This window comes from Pantherophis guttatus, chromosome 1 (assembly GCF_059756535.1).
Source record: "Pantherophis guttatus breed Tessera chromosome 1, ASM5975653v1, whole genome shotgun sequence".
In the NCBI taxonomy this organism is placed as follows: Eukaryota; Metazoa; Chordata; class Lepidosauria; order Squamata; family Colubridae; genus Pantherophis; species Pantherophis guttatus.
This window is the reverse complement of record NC_142063.1, coordinates 28,321,818-28,340,959: the sequence shown is the minus strand read 5'-3', so window position 1 is coordinate 28,340,959 and position 19,142 is coordinate 28,321,818. Positions and strand designations below refer to the sequence as shown.

The following is a 19,142-nucleotide window of genomic DNA, read 5'->3' as shown; positions in this document are numbered from 1 at the left end:
CTAAATCTAAAAAAAAAAAAAAGTTGTTGTGCAATGCCCAAACAAATAAAACGCTTTGATGACATGGTTCATGGAACATGTTAAACCTCAGTTTGACCTAGTCTAGCATACTGTGTAAACGGAATCATACAGTCATTGTCTTAGATCTCAAAATTTGGGGAATAGGGGTACTAATTAGGGGTACTAATATCCTCAGATTTGTCTCAAGGGTATAATCTTATCACATGATAACTGTTCCAATAGATGAGGGCTATTGTAAAGCAATAACGCTTTAGGCTGCATTCAGTTGCAACATAGCTTCAAAGATTGCTATCAAAATCTCCAGACTTCTTACAATCATAAAAGCAACATGATGAAATAAATATTTGCACTAGAATTGTTTTAAAAATTAACAAAAAAGGGAGAAGATGCATACTGGGAGGAAGTGTGGTATTAGTCCATTAACTACTAATTAGTCCATTAATAAGATTTAATTAAATTTAGATGTAAACTAAATTAAATTTGATCTTTGACTTGGCCCAGCCTCCAATTTGATGGGAGTGTGGCACTCTATAAACCACTTCAGGCTACGGGTGCCCTTCAGCCTAGAACAGGGGTGTCAAACTTGCGTTGTCTTGTGACATATCACAATTTTTCCCCCTTCACTAAATTGGGCATGGGCAGCGTGTGAAGCATCTGGCCTACGAGCCGTGAATTTGACACTCCTGGCCTAGAAGGTATTTAGTTCTGCTAGAAAGGGTTCCACTGTGGTGGAAGTTCACACTAGCACCACCTACCGGGTGTTGTTGGCAAGGCATCAGTTGCTGCCACATACAGTACTATATTGTATTTCCCTACTTTGCACATCTAGATGTATTAGAACTGCAGTTGCTACCGTAGTTAAACGTTTGTCACCCACTCTCTTATTACTTGGATTCTAGTGAAAAGCCAAAAAAACATTGGACAGTCTCTTTGGCTGAGTTAAAATTTTATAGTGGTATGGTAAAGTTTCTGAGTTGAGCTTGACTCCTAATGATTTCATGAACAGGGATGCTAATTTTTTTGGAAGTGATTTGCCACTTATAGAATATATTTGTATTTATATTTATATAATTATTTTGAATTTGATTCAAAAGCTACTTCGAGGGTGCAAGGGAATGAGCATAACCATCCCTCCAACTCCTAAAAGCGACAGCGTCGCTTCTTAGGATCACATGGTTGCCCTGTGCATTTTCCAGGCATGATTGTTTAATGTGGCTGGGATTAACAATCTCATATGGAGAAATGTATGACTTTGTGGCCACAGCTGAGCAACCGTTTTCTACTAGATGTGATGTACCATGAGGAGCAAGCAGCAAGCCAATTTGTAGTTTGCCAAACTCAATCAATTTGTTTGCATTCTCAGAGTATAAGAATTGAAACTCATCCAAAGAAGTCTAGCCAAACAAGGGACTGAATATGTCTAAAGTATTGTCATGATGAATTTGATTGATTTTGTCCTCCAAAGCGTATAGCCTATATAACACAGTGTCTACTGGGGACTGTATGTGATCTTGACCAAGGTCAGATCGCAAAATGGCTTGAACCACTTGAGGAACTCCATTGTAGGACACCGAGAAAACACAATGGTGGAGGAGAAATACTACTTTTTTTTGCCTCCTTCACCTCTACAAAGTAGGTGATGATATTATACAATAACTCTGTCATGGTTCCAAATAATGAACTCCAGGAAATCAGGACTCTGACTCTTTGTTCAGGTTCGAGAAACCTTTTAATGAGTATATCATATTGGCACTTAGAAAGGTGAAGCTAGCTCTAAATTATTCCCGTGCACAGGGATAGTTAAAAGAATAGGATTTCCCCACCCCCACCCCTAGGTCTCTCAGGTCACATGAGCCAATCAGTCCAGGCGTAGGTTCCCGCCCAGTTTCGACAGGTGTCTGTTGACATGACCTTGGTTCACACACCGGCTGGTGGATGTTATGACTAGACATCTGAGATATCACATTCCTAAGTCCTGCCCCCCCTTCCCTTGAATGGCAATCAAGAAACGAAGTAGCAGTAAGCATGGCTCAGTTGAAGACGTTTTGCAGGTTGATGATCTCTTTGTCAGGCTCCAAAAAACAAGAAAGATGCCAAACTAAAGCAAACTATTTGTATCACTAAATTATACTCCGAGAACTCCTCGGGAGAAGCTGTCTTGACTGTCTTCCTCCCAGATAATCTAAAGCTTGCTGTTTCTTGTTCCTCTGGAATGTAGCCTCCTCCCTCTTGTTCTAGTTAACTCCCAGCTTCCAACATTACTCTCACCTGAAATGGGGAATGCCGTGGATGTACTGTTTGGGTGTTTTTATTGTTTTCAAAAGCTTGGATTGTTTTGTAGTTTTAGAATTATAAATCACCCAGAGTCACTTGGATGAGATGGGTGGCTATAGATATCGAATGAATGAATGAATGAATGAATGAATGAATGAATGAATGAATGAATGAATGAATGAATGAATAAAGCAATTGATAGAGTTGACCATCGCCACTTTCATGATAAAATGGAATAATGTGGAATGGATTGTTACCAGATGGATTTAGTTGGTCAAACTATATGGATCTATGTCTACATTCAAGGAGGTGTATAGTGAGATAGCCCAAGGTTCTGTCCTGGACTTAGTTTATGTTCAACATTATCAATATGATTTAAACAAGAAGATAGAAGAGATGCTTATCACATTTGCATACAACAAAAAACTGGGAGGGTTGGCTGACACTCCAGAAAATAATATGCACAATTCTCAACAGTAAGAAATGCAATGTAAGATTTCTGCATTTTGGTAAGAAAACTATATCCTCAGATACAAAGTACATGGCTTAGGTGTAGGTGTTGGGAGAGAATGCACAAGAATAAGCACATAAATTGTTTTTCTCAGTTTGCTTTATTATCTTTCTCTTCAAAAACACAAGGCCTGGGATATCACTACAAGGACCTTTGCTTATACAAACCACACAGTTCTTCCTGAAGCTCTTGAACGCTGGCCAGTCGAGCTGGTGGAGAAGCTGCTTCCAAGACACTTGCAGATTATCTATGAAATCAATCAGAGGCATTTGGATGTAAGTAGGGTTTCATTAAACCTTCTCTAACAGCTCTTAATTTTCTGGATGAATTTAAGAAAAGATAAAGGAACGGCTTTATGAAAACTGACTCCTCCCCCAAGTCCCTTTTCAAGCTGGAAAAGTTGGATTGAGCTTTTGATTCAGTCAATAAATCTCGGTTCTGATAGCCATGTTGAAATGGAAAAAAGTTATGCCAGTTGCATAGCATTTGCCTTTAAAATGGGCATTTGCCTGGGGCTCCGGTTGGCCCCTGACCTTCACACTTTCCGCCGCGAACTAAAAACATGGCTGTTCAAATTGCCCAGCCTGGACTGATTGGGTTTTGATTATTTTTATATGTGTTTTATATGTTTAATATGTATTTTTAATATGTTTTTATTTGGATTGGGATTGTATTTCTTAATTGTTGTGAGCCGCCCTGAGTCCTATGGAGATAGGGCGGCATACAAATCAAATCAAATCAAATCAAATCAAATCAAATCAATCAATCAATCAATCAATCAATCAATAAAATGTGATTAGTCCAAAGATCCTTTCTTACTAAAATCCAGACTGAATTGGATAGTTGGAAATGCACTTGAACAGAATTAACTGATGTTGCTTTTCACCTTCACACATACTCAGAAAATCAGAGCCCTGTTTCCCACGGATGTTGACCGTCTCAGGCGGATGTCCTTGATTGAAGAGGAAGGGGTCAAGCGTATTAACATGGCCCACCTTTGCATTGTTGGCTCTCACGCTGTGAATGGAGTTGCAAAGATTCACTCAGATATCGTCAAATCTCAAGTGTGAGTAGTGGTGTGCATTTTGTTTATGTAAAGCAACCTAGGACAATTTACTTTTACTTTTGCCAACAGAAAAGTTTTTGATTTGATTTAGACTTCTGAATGTTCTACTATGGGATCAATTTTGAGTTTTAGGGATGAACTCTGGGTGCCACTGCGTCTGTGCTAATATATAATTTTGTCTGTTGTTTTGATAATTTTCTGCCCTCCCAAACTTTGTATTCTATAATTAAATTCTTATCTGTTGCTATATGCATTCTTTGGTGACAGACTGCAGGACATATTTTCCCAAAGTTACCTCATCTCTAGTATTTTGACACCTTCAATTTCAATTTACTTCGGAGTTTTCAGGGAGTACCACAATTAAACACCCGTATGAATAATTGTAGGCATTTATGCTAAATATTAAGATTCAGATGTGGGCCACTTTTGTTCTTCTGTAATGAACTGGATATTCAACATACTTTACATAGTTACTGAATTGACCCATTTTCAAACTACCTACAATATACTGAATCGTATTCTATTCAAGGTTAAAAACTTAAGACTCTGTGCAAGTAGTCCCATTAAATCTGCTAGTTCTTTAAATGACTAATTAAGCAGATCATGTGAACGTAAACCTTATGTGAGCAAATAAATTGTCAATACAGTAATGGTTTGTGAAATAATTTTGTACTACATATAACACAAAAACATGATGCTGTTGCTACCAATCTTGTTATGGGCTTTCTATCTACTTATGCAAAAAATAAGTTTATTTTTAAAAAGTGTAGGGTAATTATGCAATTAGTATTAATTGAAAATTTAAAAAATTGGGTGGCCAATGTCTTCTGTCACATCTGTTTAACTAGTCAATCTTGAGGGTTTTCCATGAACACACTTCCTTGTTTTTTGTTCAGGTTCAAGGACTTTGCAGAGTTGGAGCCAGAAAAGTTTCAGAATAAAACAAATGGGATCACTCCTCGTCGCTGGCTCCTGCTTTGCAACCCAGGACTTGCAGAATTAATTGCGGAGGTAAAAAAAATGTTCAGTTGCTCTGCTTAGCAAAATAATTATTGTAATAATTTGTATGTGCTCCTTAAATACTTTTTTTTAAAAAAAAAATCCTGATGTATAATCAGGCAATTTCCATCTCCTTTCAAAGCTCTGAAAACACTTTATAAGTAGGATATCTGCTTCTGCTGTCTACTCATCCACTATTATTCTGGTTAAATAGTCTTTGTAGGCATCTATGGAGATTCTCAGTCATACAAGTCATGGGTGTCCCAAAGGTGCTTTTTCAAAAGTCAACTGAACTTTGTCTTGGTGCATATGCTCTAAGTGTACATAAAAGAAAAGATACATTCATCAAGAATCATAAAGTACAACACTTAATGATAGTCATAGGGTACAAATAAGCAATCAAATCATATTAGGAAACAGTTAATATAAATCATAAGGATACAAGCAACAAAGTTACAGTCATACAGTCATTAGTGGAAGGAGATGGGTGACAGGAACGATGAGAAGATTAATAGTAGTGCAGACTTAGTAACTAGTTTGACAGTGTTGAGGGAATTATTTGTTTAGCAGAGTGATGGCGTTCGGGGAAAAACTGTTCTTGTGTCTAGTTGTTCTGGTGTGCAGTGCTCTATAATGTTGTTTTGAGGGTAGGAGTTGAAACAGTTTATGTCCAGGATGTGAGGGGTCTGTAAATATTTTCACAGCCCTATTTTTGACTCATGCAGTATACAGGTCCTCAATGGAAGGCAGGTTGGTAGCAATTTTTTTTCTGCAGTTCTAATTATCCGCTGAAGTCTGTGTCTGCCTTGTTGAGTTGCAGAACCAAACCAGACAGTTATAGAGGTACAGACAGAGGTGGGATTCAAATAATTTAATAACAGGTTCTCTGTCCTAATGACCAGCTAGGTAGGTGTGGCTCGGTGGTCATGTGACCGTGTGGGCGTGCCCAACTCAACGTCACTCACGTTGACGGGTATTTCACCTTAGCTGTAACAATGTAATAAGGGTTAACCAGAGAGGCCGTTTCTGTAAGCAGGGCAATAAAGATTAGGCTAGAAACAACACCAGAATGTTTCCTTCCTGCCTTCCTTACAGGATTAGCCCTGTAAAGTGGGGGGAAAAAAAGATTTCTTCCAACAACCGGTTCTCCAAACTGCTTAGAAAGTTAACAACCGGTTCTCCCGAATAAGTGCGAACTGGCTGAATCCCACCACTGGCTACAGATGACAGACTCATTAATTCCTCTGTAGAACTGGTTCAGCAGCTCCTTGGGCAAGTAAAAAAGTAACCTCGGAGAGAATGAAGGACTTCACAGTTCAACCCTGAGCCACATATATTGAGCCTAAAGTATTTTTTGAGAGATCAATATGCTTAGATGCAGTAGGTGCCGCAATGAGTATCCGTGGGCGATGACAAGGGGGTGACACTGGATTCTTCAAGATTTCTGTTTTTTGAGATGATGCATATGTGAAATCTCTTTCTCCTTTGTACAGAAAATAGGGGAAGAATACGTGAAAGATTTGAGTCAGCTAAGAAAGCTGCATCGGTTTGTGAATGATGATGTTTTCATCAGAGAGGTGGCCAAAGTCAAGCAGGTAAGGGGAACGAAACGGGGGTGGGAATTTCCCCTTTTCAAAGAATTTTCTATCTTCAAAGTGCTTTACAGATCATCTTTCATTGCATTTTGTTTATATATGGCAAATTCAAGAAGATTCAAGTGACAAACATAGAGCATCATTTTTATCATGCCAGCACCAGGTTAAGCTAAAACAGGTAATTCGTTCAAGGTGATGGAGGGAGCTCTGTGCTTAAGTAGATACTTGAACCCAGGGTCTCTGGAAAATTATTGTATAGAGAGAGAATTAGAAGATGGATGTAAGTTGATCATTGCTTGGTAGGAAATCTGGAGAGTATCAGGTTTTGGAAGACTGCAGCACAATAAGAATTTCAGAAAAGTTTTGGAGTGACCTGATAAGGGCCATTTAAGAGGCACTGTTGAGCAAATCTGTCATATTTCTTCCTTTCTGCTTATACAAACCTCAGAGAAGACTCAGATTTGGTCTTTCACAAAGTACAACACACTTTCTTCCAGGGATGAAATGCTCCCAGTTCGGACCAGATTGCCCGATCCGGTAGCGATGATGGTGGGTGGTTCAGAGAACCGGTAGCAAAAATCCCTGCCCACCCCTCATGCCCAGCTGAGCTGTACGATCATCAGAGCTTTTTTTTTTACTTTTAAAAGCATTTTTTCTTCGGCCGAAAAAATGCTTTTAAAAGTAAAAAAAAAAAAGCCTCTGATGATCGCACGGCTCAGCTGGGATGGTCAGAGCCTTTTAAAAGCATTTTTTTTACAACCTCTTCAGCCGAAGAAGTTGTAGAAAAAATGCTTTTAAAAGTAAAAAAAAAAACATTACCCCCCACCAAGCCACGCCCACAGAACCAGTAATAACGAATTTTACATTTCACCACTGCTTTCTACCAAAGTATGTTGGTGTGGGCAGGCTACAACAACATGCATATATACAAACATGAAAATAATTGTTGGGTAAGTTTCTGCATTCTCCATAGGTGAAGTACAAGTGGCTATGGGGCTCACAGCCCAGTTACTAGATGGGAGGGAGCAGCCTGCACAGTGGACCAATTGAAAGCCAACTGGAGAGCACCAAACTCCAAAAATGTTTCCTTGCATGCAACCTAGAGTGTCCTTATAGGAGGTTTTCCTCCATTTTCCTGGAGAAAACATTATGCTCAAGCTGTAGTGCCTTGGACTACTTCATTTCCCCTCAATGGTGGGCTGGTTACAAAATGGGAGTAGTGTTTCAAAGACATGTCCTTAGCTAAAAGCAAATACCATATTTTTCGGAGTATAAAACGCACCTTTTTTCCCCCTAAAAGGGTGTGAAAATTTAGGTGCGTCTTATACACTGAATGTAGCCCTGCCCACCCACTAGCCCCCACCCTTTGGCCTCTGCCTTGCAGCCGTTACCTCCTTGCAAGCAAACAGCAAGAAAAATCAGCTCCTTTCAGCTTCAGCACAACCTAATTAGCACAAGTTGATTGGATCGGCCTCCCGACTCTCAGCTGATTTGCTCTCAGCTGTTTTGCAGGGGCCTCTGCTGCTTGCTACAAAGAGGTAAATTGCTGGAGCAGATTTCTTTTCCTTGTGCTAATCAAGCTATGCTGAAAACGAAAATGAGAGTAAAGCAGGCTGTTTGCTGTAACAAGGCAATTGCTCAGAAGCAGAGAGAGATTTCTTTATCTTCTTTTCCTCACCAAAAAAGGTAGGTGCATCTTATATTCCAGTGCGTCTTATGCTCCAAAAAATACGGTAAGTCAATTTTTGTTGCCAGTGCAAGAAAGCTGTGTAGATTAGCCCTGTGTTCTTCAGGGACAGTAGAAGAACATGTTCCATTGCCAACCTACTCGATCTTTGCAAATAGAGTTGAAAGGAACACATCCTAGAGCAAAAAAAATTTTTGGCTGGTTCTGTCTTCTTTTCACTTGGTTATAAAACCAGAAGAATGGTCATACCTCCCTTTCTCTTCCCAGGAAAACAAAGTCAAATTTGCCCAGTACCTGGAACAGGAATATAAAGTGAAGATCAACCCAGCTTCCATGTTTGACGTGCAAGTCAAGAGAATTCATGAATACAAGCGGCAGCTCATGAATTGCCTACATGTGATCACCATGTACAACCGTGAGTAAAGTTGTACCTGGTACAGCAAGCAGAGCATTCTGGTTATAGCTTTTCTGCTTGCATAAATGTAACAGCAGGGCTTTACAATAGAATCAAAGGATATACAAAAATGCCTAATAATTTTTAAAGAATTATAATCTGAAACAGAAGAGTGGCGCGGTGGCCTAGAGGTGGAGCTCTCGCCTCACAATCAGGAGGCTATGAGTTCGATCCTAGGTAGAGGCAGATATTTCTCTCTCTGGGCACACTGAGAATGTATCTGCTGAACAAAACACTGCACTGGTGACAGGAAGAGCATCCGGCCAGTAAACACTCAGCTCCATTCAGTTGCCCAGACTCCACCCCACAAGGGGTTATGGGTTTGTTAAAAGAGGATGATGATAATCTGAAACAAAAACTCTACCAATCAATGGGAATAATAGAAGATTTGGGGAGGCTCATTTTAAGATTTATCATGATGCACAGTCTATAGAAATAAAATAAGAACTATTCAAATTGTGAGGGTCATAAGGAAAGATACTGCTTCCCTGGCTTAATTCCAGGTCCTGTCTGCCTGTTGGCTTAGATGCCCTTACTTCTTTTTGAACCCTTTTTCAAAGCCAGTAATTCTCATCAGCTGCCTGATGTAGGTAAAAACTTCAGAATTACATTCCATTTTATCTCAATGCTCCTCACTGTAGAAGCTGTTCATTGCTAGTCATTCTAGGCACAGTCTCCCATTTTTAGTGGAGTTGTGTAACAGTTCACAATTATTGCTCATTGAGCACATGATTAATAGAGCACTGCAGAAGCTGACAATGTGAACATGGACCACACAGTAATATACCAAGTTTGTGATTCCTTCTGTTGTACTTTGTTTTGCCTTTCTCCTGGATTCCATTTTTTTTAAAAAATTTGATTTATATGCCGCCCTTCTTCGGAGACTCAGGGCGGCTTACTGTGCATTAAGCAATAGCCTTCATACTTTTGTATATTTTTATACAAAGTCAGCTTATTGCCCCCACAACTGGGTCCTCAATTTACCTACCTTAGAAAGTCAACCTTGAGCCTGGCAAGATTCGATCTTACTTTAATTGCAGACAGCTGGTGTTAAATTACAGTGCTTAGTCTGTTGAGCTATCCAGGCTCCTGGATTCCTTTATAGCAGAGCTCTCCAACCTTGGCAACTTTAAGCCTGGAGGACTTCAACTCCCAGAATTCCCCAGCCAGCAAAGCTCCAGGGTTAAAGTTGCCAAGGTTGGAGACCCCTGCTTTACAGTGTCCATGGTGTTCAGGATCTGACACCTGAAAATACCAGAGATCATTAAGATAGGATAAAATGCCTCCACCATTCCTCTGTAAATAGGGAGAAGAAGGGCTACTTCCCAAGTTCCCAGTGAGGAACATTGGAACTTCCCTTGGCAAATGCCAAATTTCATGCCCTAATTTTATTTAATAGGTGGTCTTTGACGCACAGCCATTCGTTTAGTGACTGTTCAAAGTTACAGTGGCCCTGAAAAAGGTTATCTACAACCAGTCCCCATATCCGACGCAGCATCCTCATGGTCATGTGATCAACATGCAGGTGCTTGACAAGGGTCACATGATTGCCAAGTGTGATCTTCCCAGCCAACTTTTGACAAGCAAAGTCAATGAGGGAAGCTGGATTCAGTTAACGACCAAGTGATTTACTTCACAGCCGCATTGATTCGCTTAACAACCATGGCAATGAAGATTGTAAAATCAGGCGTGACTCATTTAACAATCACCTTGCTTAACGATGGATTTTTTTTACCTCAATTGTGGTCATAAGCCGAGGACTATCGGGTAGTAACCTTCTTTAATTAAAAATAAATGGGAATGTTGCATTCTGTATGGAAAAGAGTCAGTCTTAGACTGGCTGTTCCCTCATAGATTTCCAAACCTTCACAGAAAACAAAAACTGGGTGATTTCAATTGTGTCCTTTGGTTGGAAATATTCTTCTCAGTTAAAAAAATGACATTGTGCCAGAGGAGCTAGAAGTACATGGGGCCATTAAGGCCAGTTTGCCTTCTGCTAAATGTTTTGAGGTTAGACCAAGTCCACTATAAAAATCACCTGATGACAACCATCCTACTTCGTCATCTAATAAAGATGGACTCCTAACCCTTTGCTTTCACCAAGAATATATTTTACTAAGCCAAAGTGGTTACAGAAGTAGCAAAGCTGGATCTGCCATTTTTCCATGCAAACAGTACTATTAACTTTCCCTTTCCCCCTCGCTATCTCCCTGTTATCAGTCAATGTCCAGTTGGGTGCCTTCATATTGTTTGGGTAATGGATCTTCAATTTGCACCTTTCCAGCTCTGTGTTCTGATGGCTGACTTTGGGTTGACTGGTGTTCTCACACCTTGGGCCAGCACAACTTGGTTCCCATCCCCCGATTCCTCCCTACATTCCAATCTCTCCACCCTCCCCCAGTTACTAATGTCAGGTTACCAGCTTGCAATGCGAGGTTAGCAGAATGGCAGCCATGACACTTGAAGAAAATGTTCATAACATTATCTGAGAATTCTAGAGGTGACCATCAGCACCCTTAAAGCAGGGAATTTCTTGGCAAGAAATTGCAAAGGAAGCCAAATTGGCTGCAGTTGTTCAAGAAAGAGCTGAGCTGACATGATGGGCCTCAAAGAAAGCAATTCCAGGGAAGCAATGAGAGATGAGGGCTGGAAGAGGCAAATATGACTACTTTATGCCTGGACAGAAGTCAGGCTTAGGATCTCTTGTCTTTCTCCTTTGCAGGCATTAAACGAGATCCAACAAAGCCATTTGTGCCCAGGACTGTGATAATTGGAGGAAAAGTGAGTGATGAATTTGAGGCTCAAGTTTCATCTTTTGGGTGTTCTGCAAAGCAAATTGTAATATTGCTAGAAATGCCATTTTCTGCCTCTATCCTGAACTCTCATTACTATTCCATTTTTAATTACGCAAATAGGTAGCATGAAGAGAGTCTTTTTTTGTTTTCTCACTAAGCTAAATTTGTGTGTGTGTGTGTGTATGGAGAGAGCAGTGAAGATGGCAAGAATGTCTGTCTGTCTGTCTGTCTGTCTCTCTCTCTCTCTCTCTCTCTCTCTATCTATCTATCTATCTATCTATCTACATGTTTGTCTACCTGTATCATCTCTCTCTCTCTTTTTCTCTCTCTCAATAAAAGTTACTACCCCTTAAATGTATGCAGCTTTTACTATCCCATTTTCCCCTGCCGTCCCTCCCCCATGAAAAATCCCATGCATTCTAGCTCACTTTTTTCCAAATGGTGCTTTCTAGATGCATTGGAGTTATGCAACTCTCCAAATTCTTTTGGGCCTCTTTGGAAATTCTGGGAGTTGTAGTCCCATTTCATTTGAAAGTGTAGCAAGTTGGGTAAGGCTGCTCTAACAATTTCTTAGATGCTAGTCAGGAGATGCTTGCTTGATTATGTTGGTTTTCTGCCGCTTCTGCAGGTTTTATTCAGCCTGGAAGTAGAATTGGTAGACATGATTATCATAATCTCAACTTCTAACTGCCACATTGCTTTCTTCCTTCCAGGCTGCTCCTGGGTATCATATGGCTAAAATGATAATAAAGCTGATCACTGCTGTAGGCCATGTAGTAAACAATGATCCTGGGGTTGGAAACAAGCTGAAGGTCATATTTTTGGAGAATTACAGAGTCTCATTGGCTGAAAAAGGTAATACATCTTGAGGCACCAGGTTGGGATATGTAGGAAAGAGAGCAGTTTGATGATAATAATAATAATAATAATAATAATAATAATAATAATAATAATAATAATAATAATAATAATAATAATAATAATTTTATTTCTATACCGCCCTTCTCCCGAAGGACTCAGGGTGGTGTACAGCCTATCAAAAACACAAAAATATACAGACATCAATTAAAAATAATTAAAATTATCAAATAATTTCGGCCCAAATTAAAACCCAAAAATTTAAAACACCCAATTTAAAATCATTTACATTGATAGCCCGGCCTAGCGGAACAGGACTGATGACCAATAGTCATGCTATGCCTAAAAAGCTAATGAATGGAGCTGACCAGAATTTCAGATTTGATTCCAAAAGAGCCTTCAGAGCATTGAATATAGGACCCATCTGCAGCTTTTTCAAGCAGCTTCAACATTTCCTGTGAATGCGTGGCTGCCATGCAATCCTGGCTGCAGCTGCTTTAAAGAGTTATGGAGAGATGTTCCTTTTATGCCCCTGTCAACTCCAGAATATCTCTTTGGAAATGAGTCTGTAGTGCTTCACAGCACAATACCATCTACACCAGGGGTCAGCAGCCCACAGCTCTGGAGCCGCATGTGGCTGTTTCATCCCTCTGTTGCAGCTCCTTGTCGCTCAAAATATGCGTTACAACCGGCAATGTGTGATACCTGCCGGCACATGATTTATTGAGCTTTTTGACCCCCAGTAAGCCAACCATGGATAAGTCCAAGAAAAGAAAAGTTTCAGAAGAAAACAGAATGTTTAATTCAATTACATATGCTAGTACTGTGGCCGCTCAGGAAATAGTCAGGCACAGGAAGGGTTTTGTGGCTCCCGGTGTTTTCTTTTCTGTGGGAAACAGGTCCAAATGGCTCTTTGAGTGTTTAAGATTGCCGACCCCTGATCTACACCGAAAAGTAATCAGCACACTGGAAAGTACCAAGATTTTTCAGACTTGAGGGGTGGGGAGACAGTATATCGAATGAGCTCAGAGTGCTGAGTGGTGAGCATAGAGAATAGAATGGAATGTTCAGTTGGACTCCTTAAAATCCTTGAACAAAGAATTAAGTTGGGTGCTGCTGTAGTATTCATCCAACGATGGATTAGGAAGGATCCTGAATGCATAGATTTTGAATTTAAATGACTCCTGGGATTTTATACATCCTATACATATATTGTACTTAATGTTAACAACAATAACAACAACAATAATAAATATTTCCTAACTCCCTATACTGACCTCCTCCAGACCACACCATTCATGGGAGCAGGTTTTTGGAAATATAGTCCCACCTGGAAGTAATTCAAAGTGTTTCCAGATATGGCTTTCCAGACACAGGAGTCTCCTTTCAGGATCAGATCATTCCCAGAACACCTTAAATCAGGGATGTCAAACTCATGTCGTCATGTGACGTATCACACCATTTTTTTCCTTTGCTAAACTGGGCATTGGCATGGCCAGCGTGTGACACATCCTGTCCGTGGCCTGCGAGTTTGACATCCCTGCCTTAAATCATTTGCGATTTAGAGGATTTGCTTCCAGAATCTTCTAGACTGCTTCAGTTAGTTGAAGGAGAGCAAAATACTCTGGTATTTTCTGCAGAGTTGTATCTCAGATTGATAAGCTTTGTGCATCTCTTTTACTTGTATTACATAATCATTCATAATAGCAATTTGTCTTCTTTTTTACTATTTCATAAAAAGGGGATTAAAAGGTCTCATTTTTGTGCACCTCAATTAGGCCTCATATCTGAGATTTTAAGGGTGAAACAAATATACAAGCCTACCTAGGTGTTAAAACTGACATTGAAATGTAACATTTTTCAAGATGCTGAATAATAACCTCCTATGAACAGAAACATCTCTGCTTTCTTAGACCTTTTCCAAACTAATTGGCAGGTTTTATTATTGTCATTCTTACCAGCTATAACGCGAAGGAGCCTGGCACCCGCCACAAGAGATTTTGTCTTTTTGGTGGACTTAGTTCAAAAAGCGCACAAATCAGTAACATGGAGTCAGCCTTGCTACATGGTCAACCAGTTGGCTAGACTCATTCTCTAATCATTAGCTGTAGTTTACTCATGGGTTACATCTGAACCTCAGCTTCTCGAGTTTCCTATGTAGAACTTCTCCATCCCCATAAAATTTAAGTCTTTGCTCTGCAGCTTAGAAAGTGATTCATCTGTTACACTGGGTTCAGATTATGTATAAATCTGAATATAAATCATTTTAAATAAATGAATAAATAATTGCTGGCTGTTATCTCAAGTATTCTGCAGTTTTGTTGCAAATTCTGTTCTGTCAGTACATGATTTATTTTGCTGGGGACTATTTAGGAGAGTGTGAGTTTCTTGCTTATCTCCACGCTTTAAAAAATAAGAAGATTAAAATGCAAATGAGGGAAAAAGGAATGCCCAGATACTAAGATAATATTTTTCTTGGCAGTGATCCCTGCTACAGATTTATCAGAGCAGATTTCAACAGCCGGCACTGAAGCCTCGGGCACTGGAAACATGAAATTCATGCTCAATGGGGCTCTGACCATCGGGACCATGGATGGTGCCAATGTAGAAATGGCAGAAGAAGCTGGAGAAGAGAATCTTTTCATATTTGGCATGAGAGTGCCAGATGTGGAACAGTTGGACCAGAAAGGGTAAGACTGGTTAGCAGCTCAACTGGGGCACAAGTGGTTGTAGGAAAAAATTCTCAATTGTCTGGATTGAAATGGTATCAGACTTCGATGCTATCTCAAAATAAATGAATTTCCAAACTGCCAATCTTTAAGGAAATCTTTTCTTTAATTGAGCACAGCCACCAGATCATGACTCGATGCGAACAAGACTGACCTTTTGCCCCCCAATCCCTCCCTTTCCGATCCCCAAATCTCTGCTTCTCATTGACTATCTTCCAAGTCATTCTTCAGACTTCTTGTCTCGTCATTTCCCAGGAATGTCTCCCCCCTTCATTTCTACGACAACCCGACTTCAAAGGGATTTAGCAGGCAAAAGTTCAGAGCTTATCTCTCTCTCTCCTCTGCTCTCTATGCCAGCGTCGAAACGCTGACAAATGGACTTTCAAAACTTGAATGGGGGAGGAAGACACAGAGTAGACTAATGGTGTTTGTGTGACCTCACATTTTAATGGCATAAGATTTAGCACTATGAGTGCTATGAATTTATATTATTGGGATGAAACATGTATGGGGGTTCTATTCATGCCTTAATAAGACACCTAGGCCTGGAGATAGAATGTTATCTTGAACTTCCCACTTCCTACAGTCTTTTTTTTTTTTTTTTTTTTTGTCCAGGTGTTAATGTCACATTAAAAAGAGGGAATGGGTGGAAACAGTCAAAATGCTGAAATAGTTATTGAGTTATATTTTCATGGATTAATTGCTTTGAGTGAAAAACATTTGAGCATTTCAGATAATAAACCCTCATGCTGTGTATCCCATCTGTTAGGGAACGATACTTGGTGGGGTCTCAAGAGCTGGGCCTTTTCTGTCCTAGCACCCAACTTTTGGAATCTTCTCTCCCTGGAAGCGAAGTTAGCTCCATCCCTGTTGACATCCCATTAATCCCTCAAGAAGTAGTTGTCATCTACTTGGGGATGGCAGGGAACCTGTGAGAGCTTGTGATGGCTCCCTTACTGCCGTTAACATTATCTTCTCTTATTCTTGTGCTTTTAATATATTTTTAGAAATGAATGTTTTATATGTGTATTGTTTTTAATTAAATGTTGCATGCCATCAATGTTGCTTTCTGGTGAGATGGGCAGCTGTACAAATTTGATCAATCAATAATGTAAATAAATAAAATATCTTTTGGATTCAGTGCCTCCACCCCACCCAAAACAGGCCCTGATTCTTTCCCACGATGCCATTCTGCATCTCACCTCCACTCTGTGTGTGCACCTTTCCTGGTCTGCTCTCAAGATGAATATTCTGTGGCACCTGTTGCTCATCTAATAGTAATGGCTCCACCTTCTTCCACCAGGTACCATGCTCAGGAATATTATGACAAGCTTCCTGAATTGAAGCAAGCTATGGATCAGATCAAGAACGGTTTCTTTTCACCACAGCAACCTGACCTGTTCAAAGATTTGGTGAACATGTTGTTCTACCATGACCGGTGGGTAAAAATGCCTTACAGATTTGTTTTTTAAATGGCCATTTGTGTCCTTATCATTTGTCAGAGAGACATTTGAGTCCAAATAAGGTCAGTTTTCTTTGGTCCCTATGATTAAAAAGCACCAAGAAACTTAAATCCAGTATGATGTTCCTCCTTAAATCATTTTGCCATGCCAATGAAATTCAGGGTGGAGTTGCAGAGTAGTGGTATATGCATACAATCACAGTTTTAATGTTTGGGATCACCAATTGTTAAAGAAAATGTGTTACTCCCCACCCAAGTGGTGACTTGTCAAAGGATTTTTGCAGTATCCTCTATTCTTGGAGAAGGTTTTGGACTACATTAAGATGAAATGTTCTTATGGGCCAGTGGACTAATTCTAAATTTTGGGGACATACTTTTGCTTTGCTCACAAATTAGATAATATTGGGATGGTTTGTTATCATAGAGTACCCAATTATCAGAAACAGACTGGTGTGGTTGTTCCCCATCATTCTCTCTTGCTTTCATGGATGCTTCTTACAAGATACGTTAAAATTTATTGTTCTGGACACTTCTGAAATACAGTATTTGTTTCTATTCTGAACCATTCTGATCTAACATAGTCTGGCAGTTTCCCAAAAGCTAATCCTCGGAACAAAGGTTAATTTGTAGTGTTCCAAAGAGATCAAAACTAACAGCGTTCTGTGTACCTTTGGCATTTAGTCATGCCGGCCACATGACCACAGAGACATCTTCGGACAGCGCTGGCTCTTCGGCTTTGAAACGGAGATGAGCACTGCCCCCTAGAGTCGGGAACAACTAGCACAAATGTGCAAGGGGAACATTTATTTATTTATTTATTATTTATTTATTTATTTATTGGTTTGATTTATATGCCGCCCTTCTCCGGAGACTCAGGGCGGCTTACAATGCGTTAAGCAATAGCCTTCATACTTTTGTATATACCTGCTTAGTAGGGCTTTCGGCCCCCACTAAGTGGTGTTCGTTTTTATACAAAGTCAGCTTATTGCCCCCACAATCCGGGTCCTCATTTTACCTACCTCAAAAGGCTGGAAGGCTGAGTCAACCTTGAGCCTGGTGAGATTTGAACTTGCAGTAATTGCAGGCAGCTGGTGCTATTTAACAGCACTTTAGTCTGCTGCGCCACCAAGGCTCTTTACCTTTTACATAAAGAGATAGTGTTCCAGAATAATGAGTTTCAAAACTAACCAGTGATCTAGGTCTAGCAATCCAAAACTCAGATTGCCTTCAAAGCATTTCACGCTTTTTGGTTTCTTTCTTTTGTATAGGTTTAAAGTGTTTGCAGACTATGAAGCTTACGTCAAGTGCCAAGACAGTGTCAGTAAACTCTATATGGTAAGATGGGTGTGTGGAGAACGTTTACAATGTTTATTTGTTAAGTATCCAAACTAATAATCAAAGTGCTAATTCATCAGTGTTCTGTCCTGTGTACATAAATTAACTATCTGATCTACAATGAATTTGTACAACACACATACCCGGTTAAATTAACCATGTTTACTGGACCAAATTTTCTGAGTTTGCATGACATACTGGACTAACTGCTAACTGAATTTGATGGATTAACAAAAACTAGAGAAAAAGTGATTTGTGTATCATGCCAAACTATTCAGACTTAATTTTTTTGAATGCTTTATGCAATGCATCTGCTTCGTATTCGTGACTTGAAAATAATTCACTTCGTTGCCATTAAATTGGCTGGAGGTGACAAATTTTATTCACTACAGTGACTGAATTAGTGTGCTTTTAAGTCTTTCTATAACTCAGATTCTATTACTCTATATGGTAATTAGTGACCCGGATTCTATAAGCGAACAAATAACTAAAATAATTAAGCAGCTTTTACAGCCCACAGAGTACTGTGAAGCGCTATGGGGCAGTGTATAAGCCTAAAATGCTAATGCTATTTTACTTAAAATAAGATAGCATTAAATTATAGCTAGGTCATTAAGATTATCAGAGGATGTTTAATTTTATGGACAGTAGCATAGCATATTCAAGAAAATGAAAGCGTTACTGGTGTGATAAAAGCAACTGTGCATAAAATAAATCAATTGTTTGGGTACTTCACTAGATAGGAATCTGTAGAGATTCTCAGTCATCCAGGAAAAAAGCACCTTTGATCCAAAGGTGCTTTTTTCAGGAGGCAATTGGACTTTGTTTTTTTTTTTCTTTTGAAGACGTTTCGCTTCTTATCCAAGAAGCTTCTTCAGCTCTGACTGGATAGTGAGGAATGGAAGGATTTATACCCCTTGCAGATAGCTGGTCATTTGCATTCTTTAGAGGGTCATTGAAGCACTTGTTTATCTGTGTCCTTAGGGTCACCTTAGTGGTGCTCCTGCTTCCTGTAGTCTGCAAATTTTTTCCCCTGGAAATCCATTCCTACTCCCACACGATTCAAAGGGTGTCCATCCCACATTGTATAGTTAAAAGTCTGTAGAGATTCTCAGTCATCCAGGTCATGGTTGTCCCAAAGGTTTATTCGCTCAAGGGAATTGAGTCGCAGAGCTGCTGACCTCAGCGGAGCACAGGCTCACTGTCTTACCACATGAGCCACCGCGGCCCCCTCTTGAAGGACTGCAAAAATGGGATGGCGTTACCCACATACAGGCTGTTATTTGCCTACTCCTGATGTAACATGTATTGCTTGTTAGGAATTTGAGGTGAATTATAGTGTATCATACAGGACTG

General features: G+C 39.8%; 1 protein-coding gene across 2 annotated transcripts in view; it reads left to right on the top strand.

Moving 5' to 3' along the window:
- PYGL (glycogen phosphorylase L) overlaps positions 1–19,142 on the top strand; it is a 50,669-nt gene that overhangs the window by 30,293 nt on the left and 1,234 nt on the right. For both annotated transcript variants that reach the window (XM_034433356.3, XM_087881802.1), the window contains exons 11-20: positions 2,935–3,081; positions 3,709–3,872; positions 4,769–4,883; positions 6,365–6,466; positions 8,421–8,568; positions 11,330–11,388; positions 12,116–12,257; positions 14,743–14,950; positions 16,293–16,427; positions 17,720–17,786. In XM_034433356.3, coding sequence (XP_034289247.1) covers positions 2,935–3,081; positions 3,709–3,872; positions 4,769–4,883; positions 6,365–6,466; positions 8,421–8,568; positions 11,330–11,388; positions 12,116–12,257; positions 14,743–14,950; positions 16,293–16,427; positions 17,720–17,786 — 1,287 coding nt within the window. The remainder of the gene's footprint in view (positions 1–2,934; positions 3,082–3,708; positions 3,873–4,768; positions 4,884–6,364; positions 6,467–8,420; positions 8,569–11,329; positions 11,389–12,115; positions 12,258–14,742; positions 14,951–16,292; positions 16,428–17,719; positions 17,787–19,142) is intronic.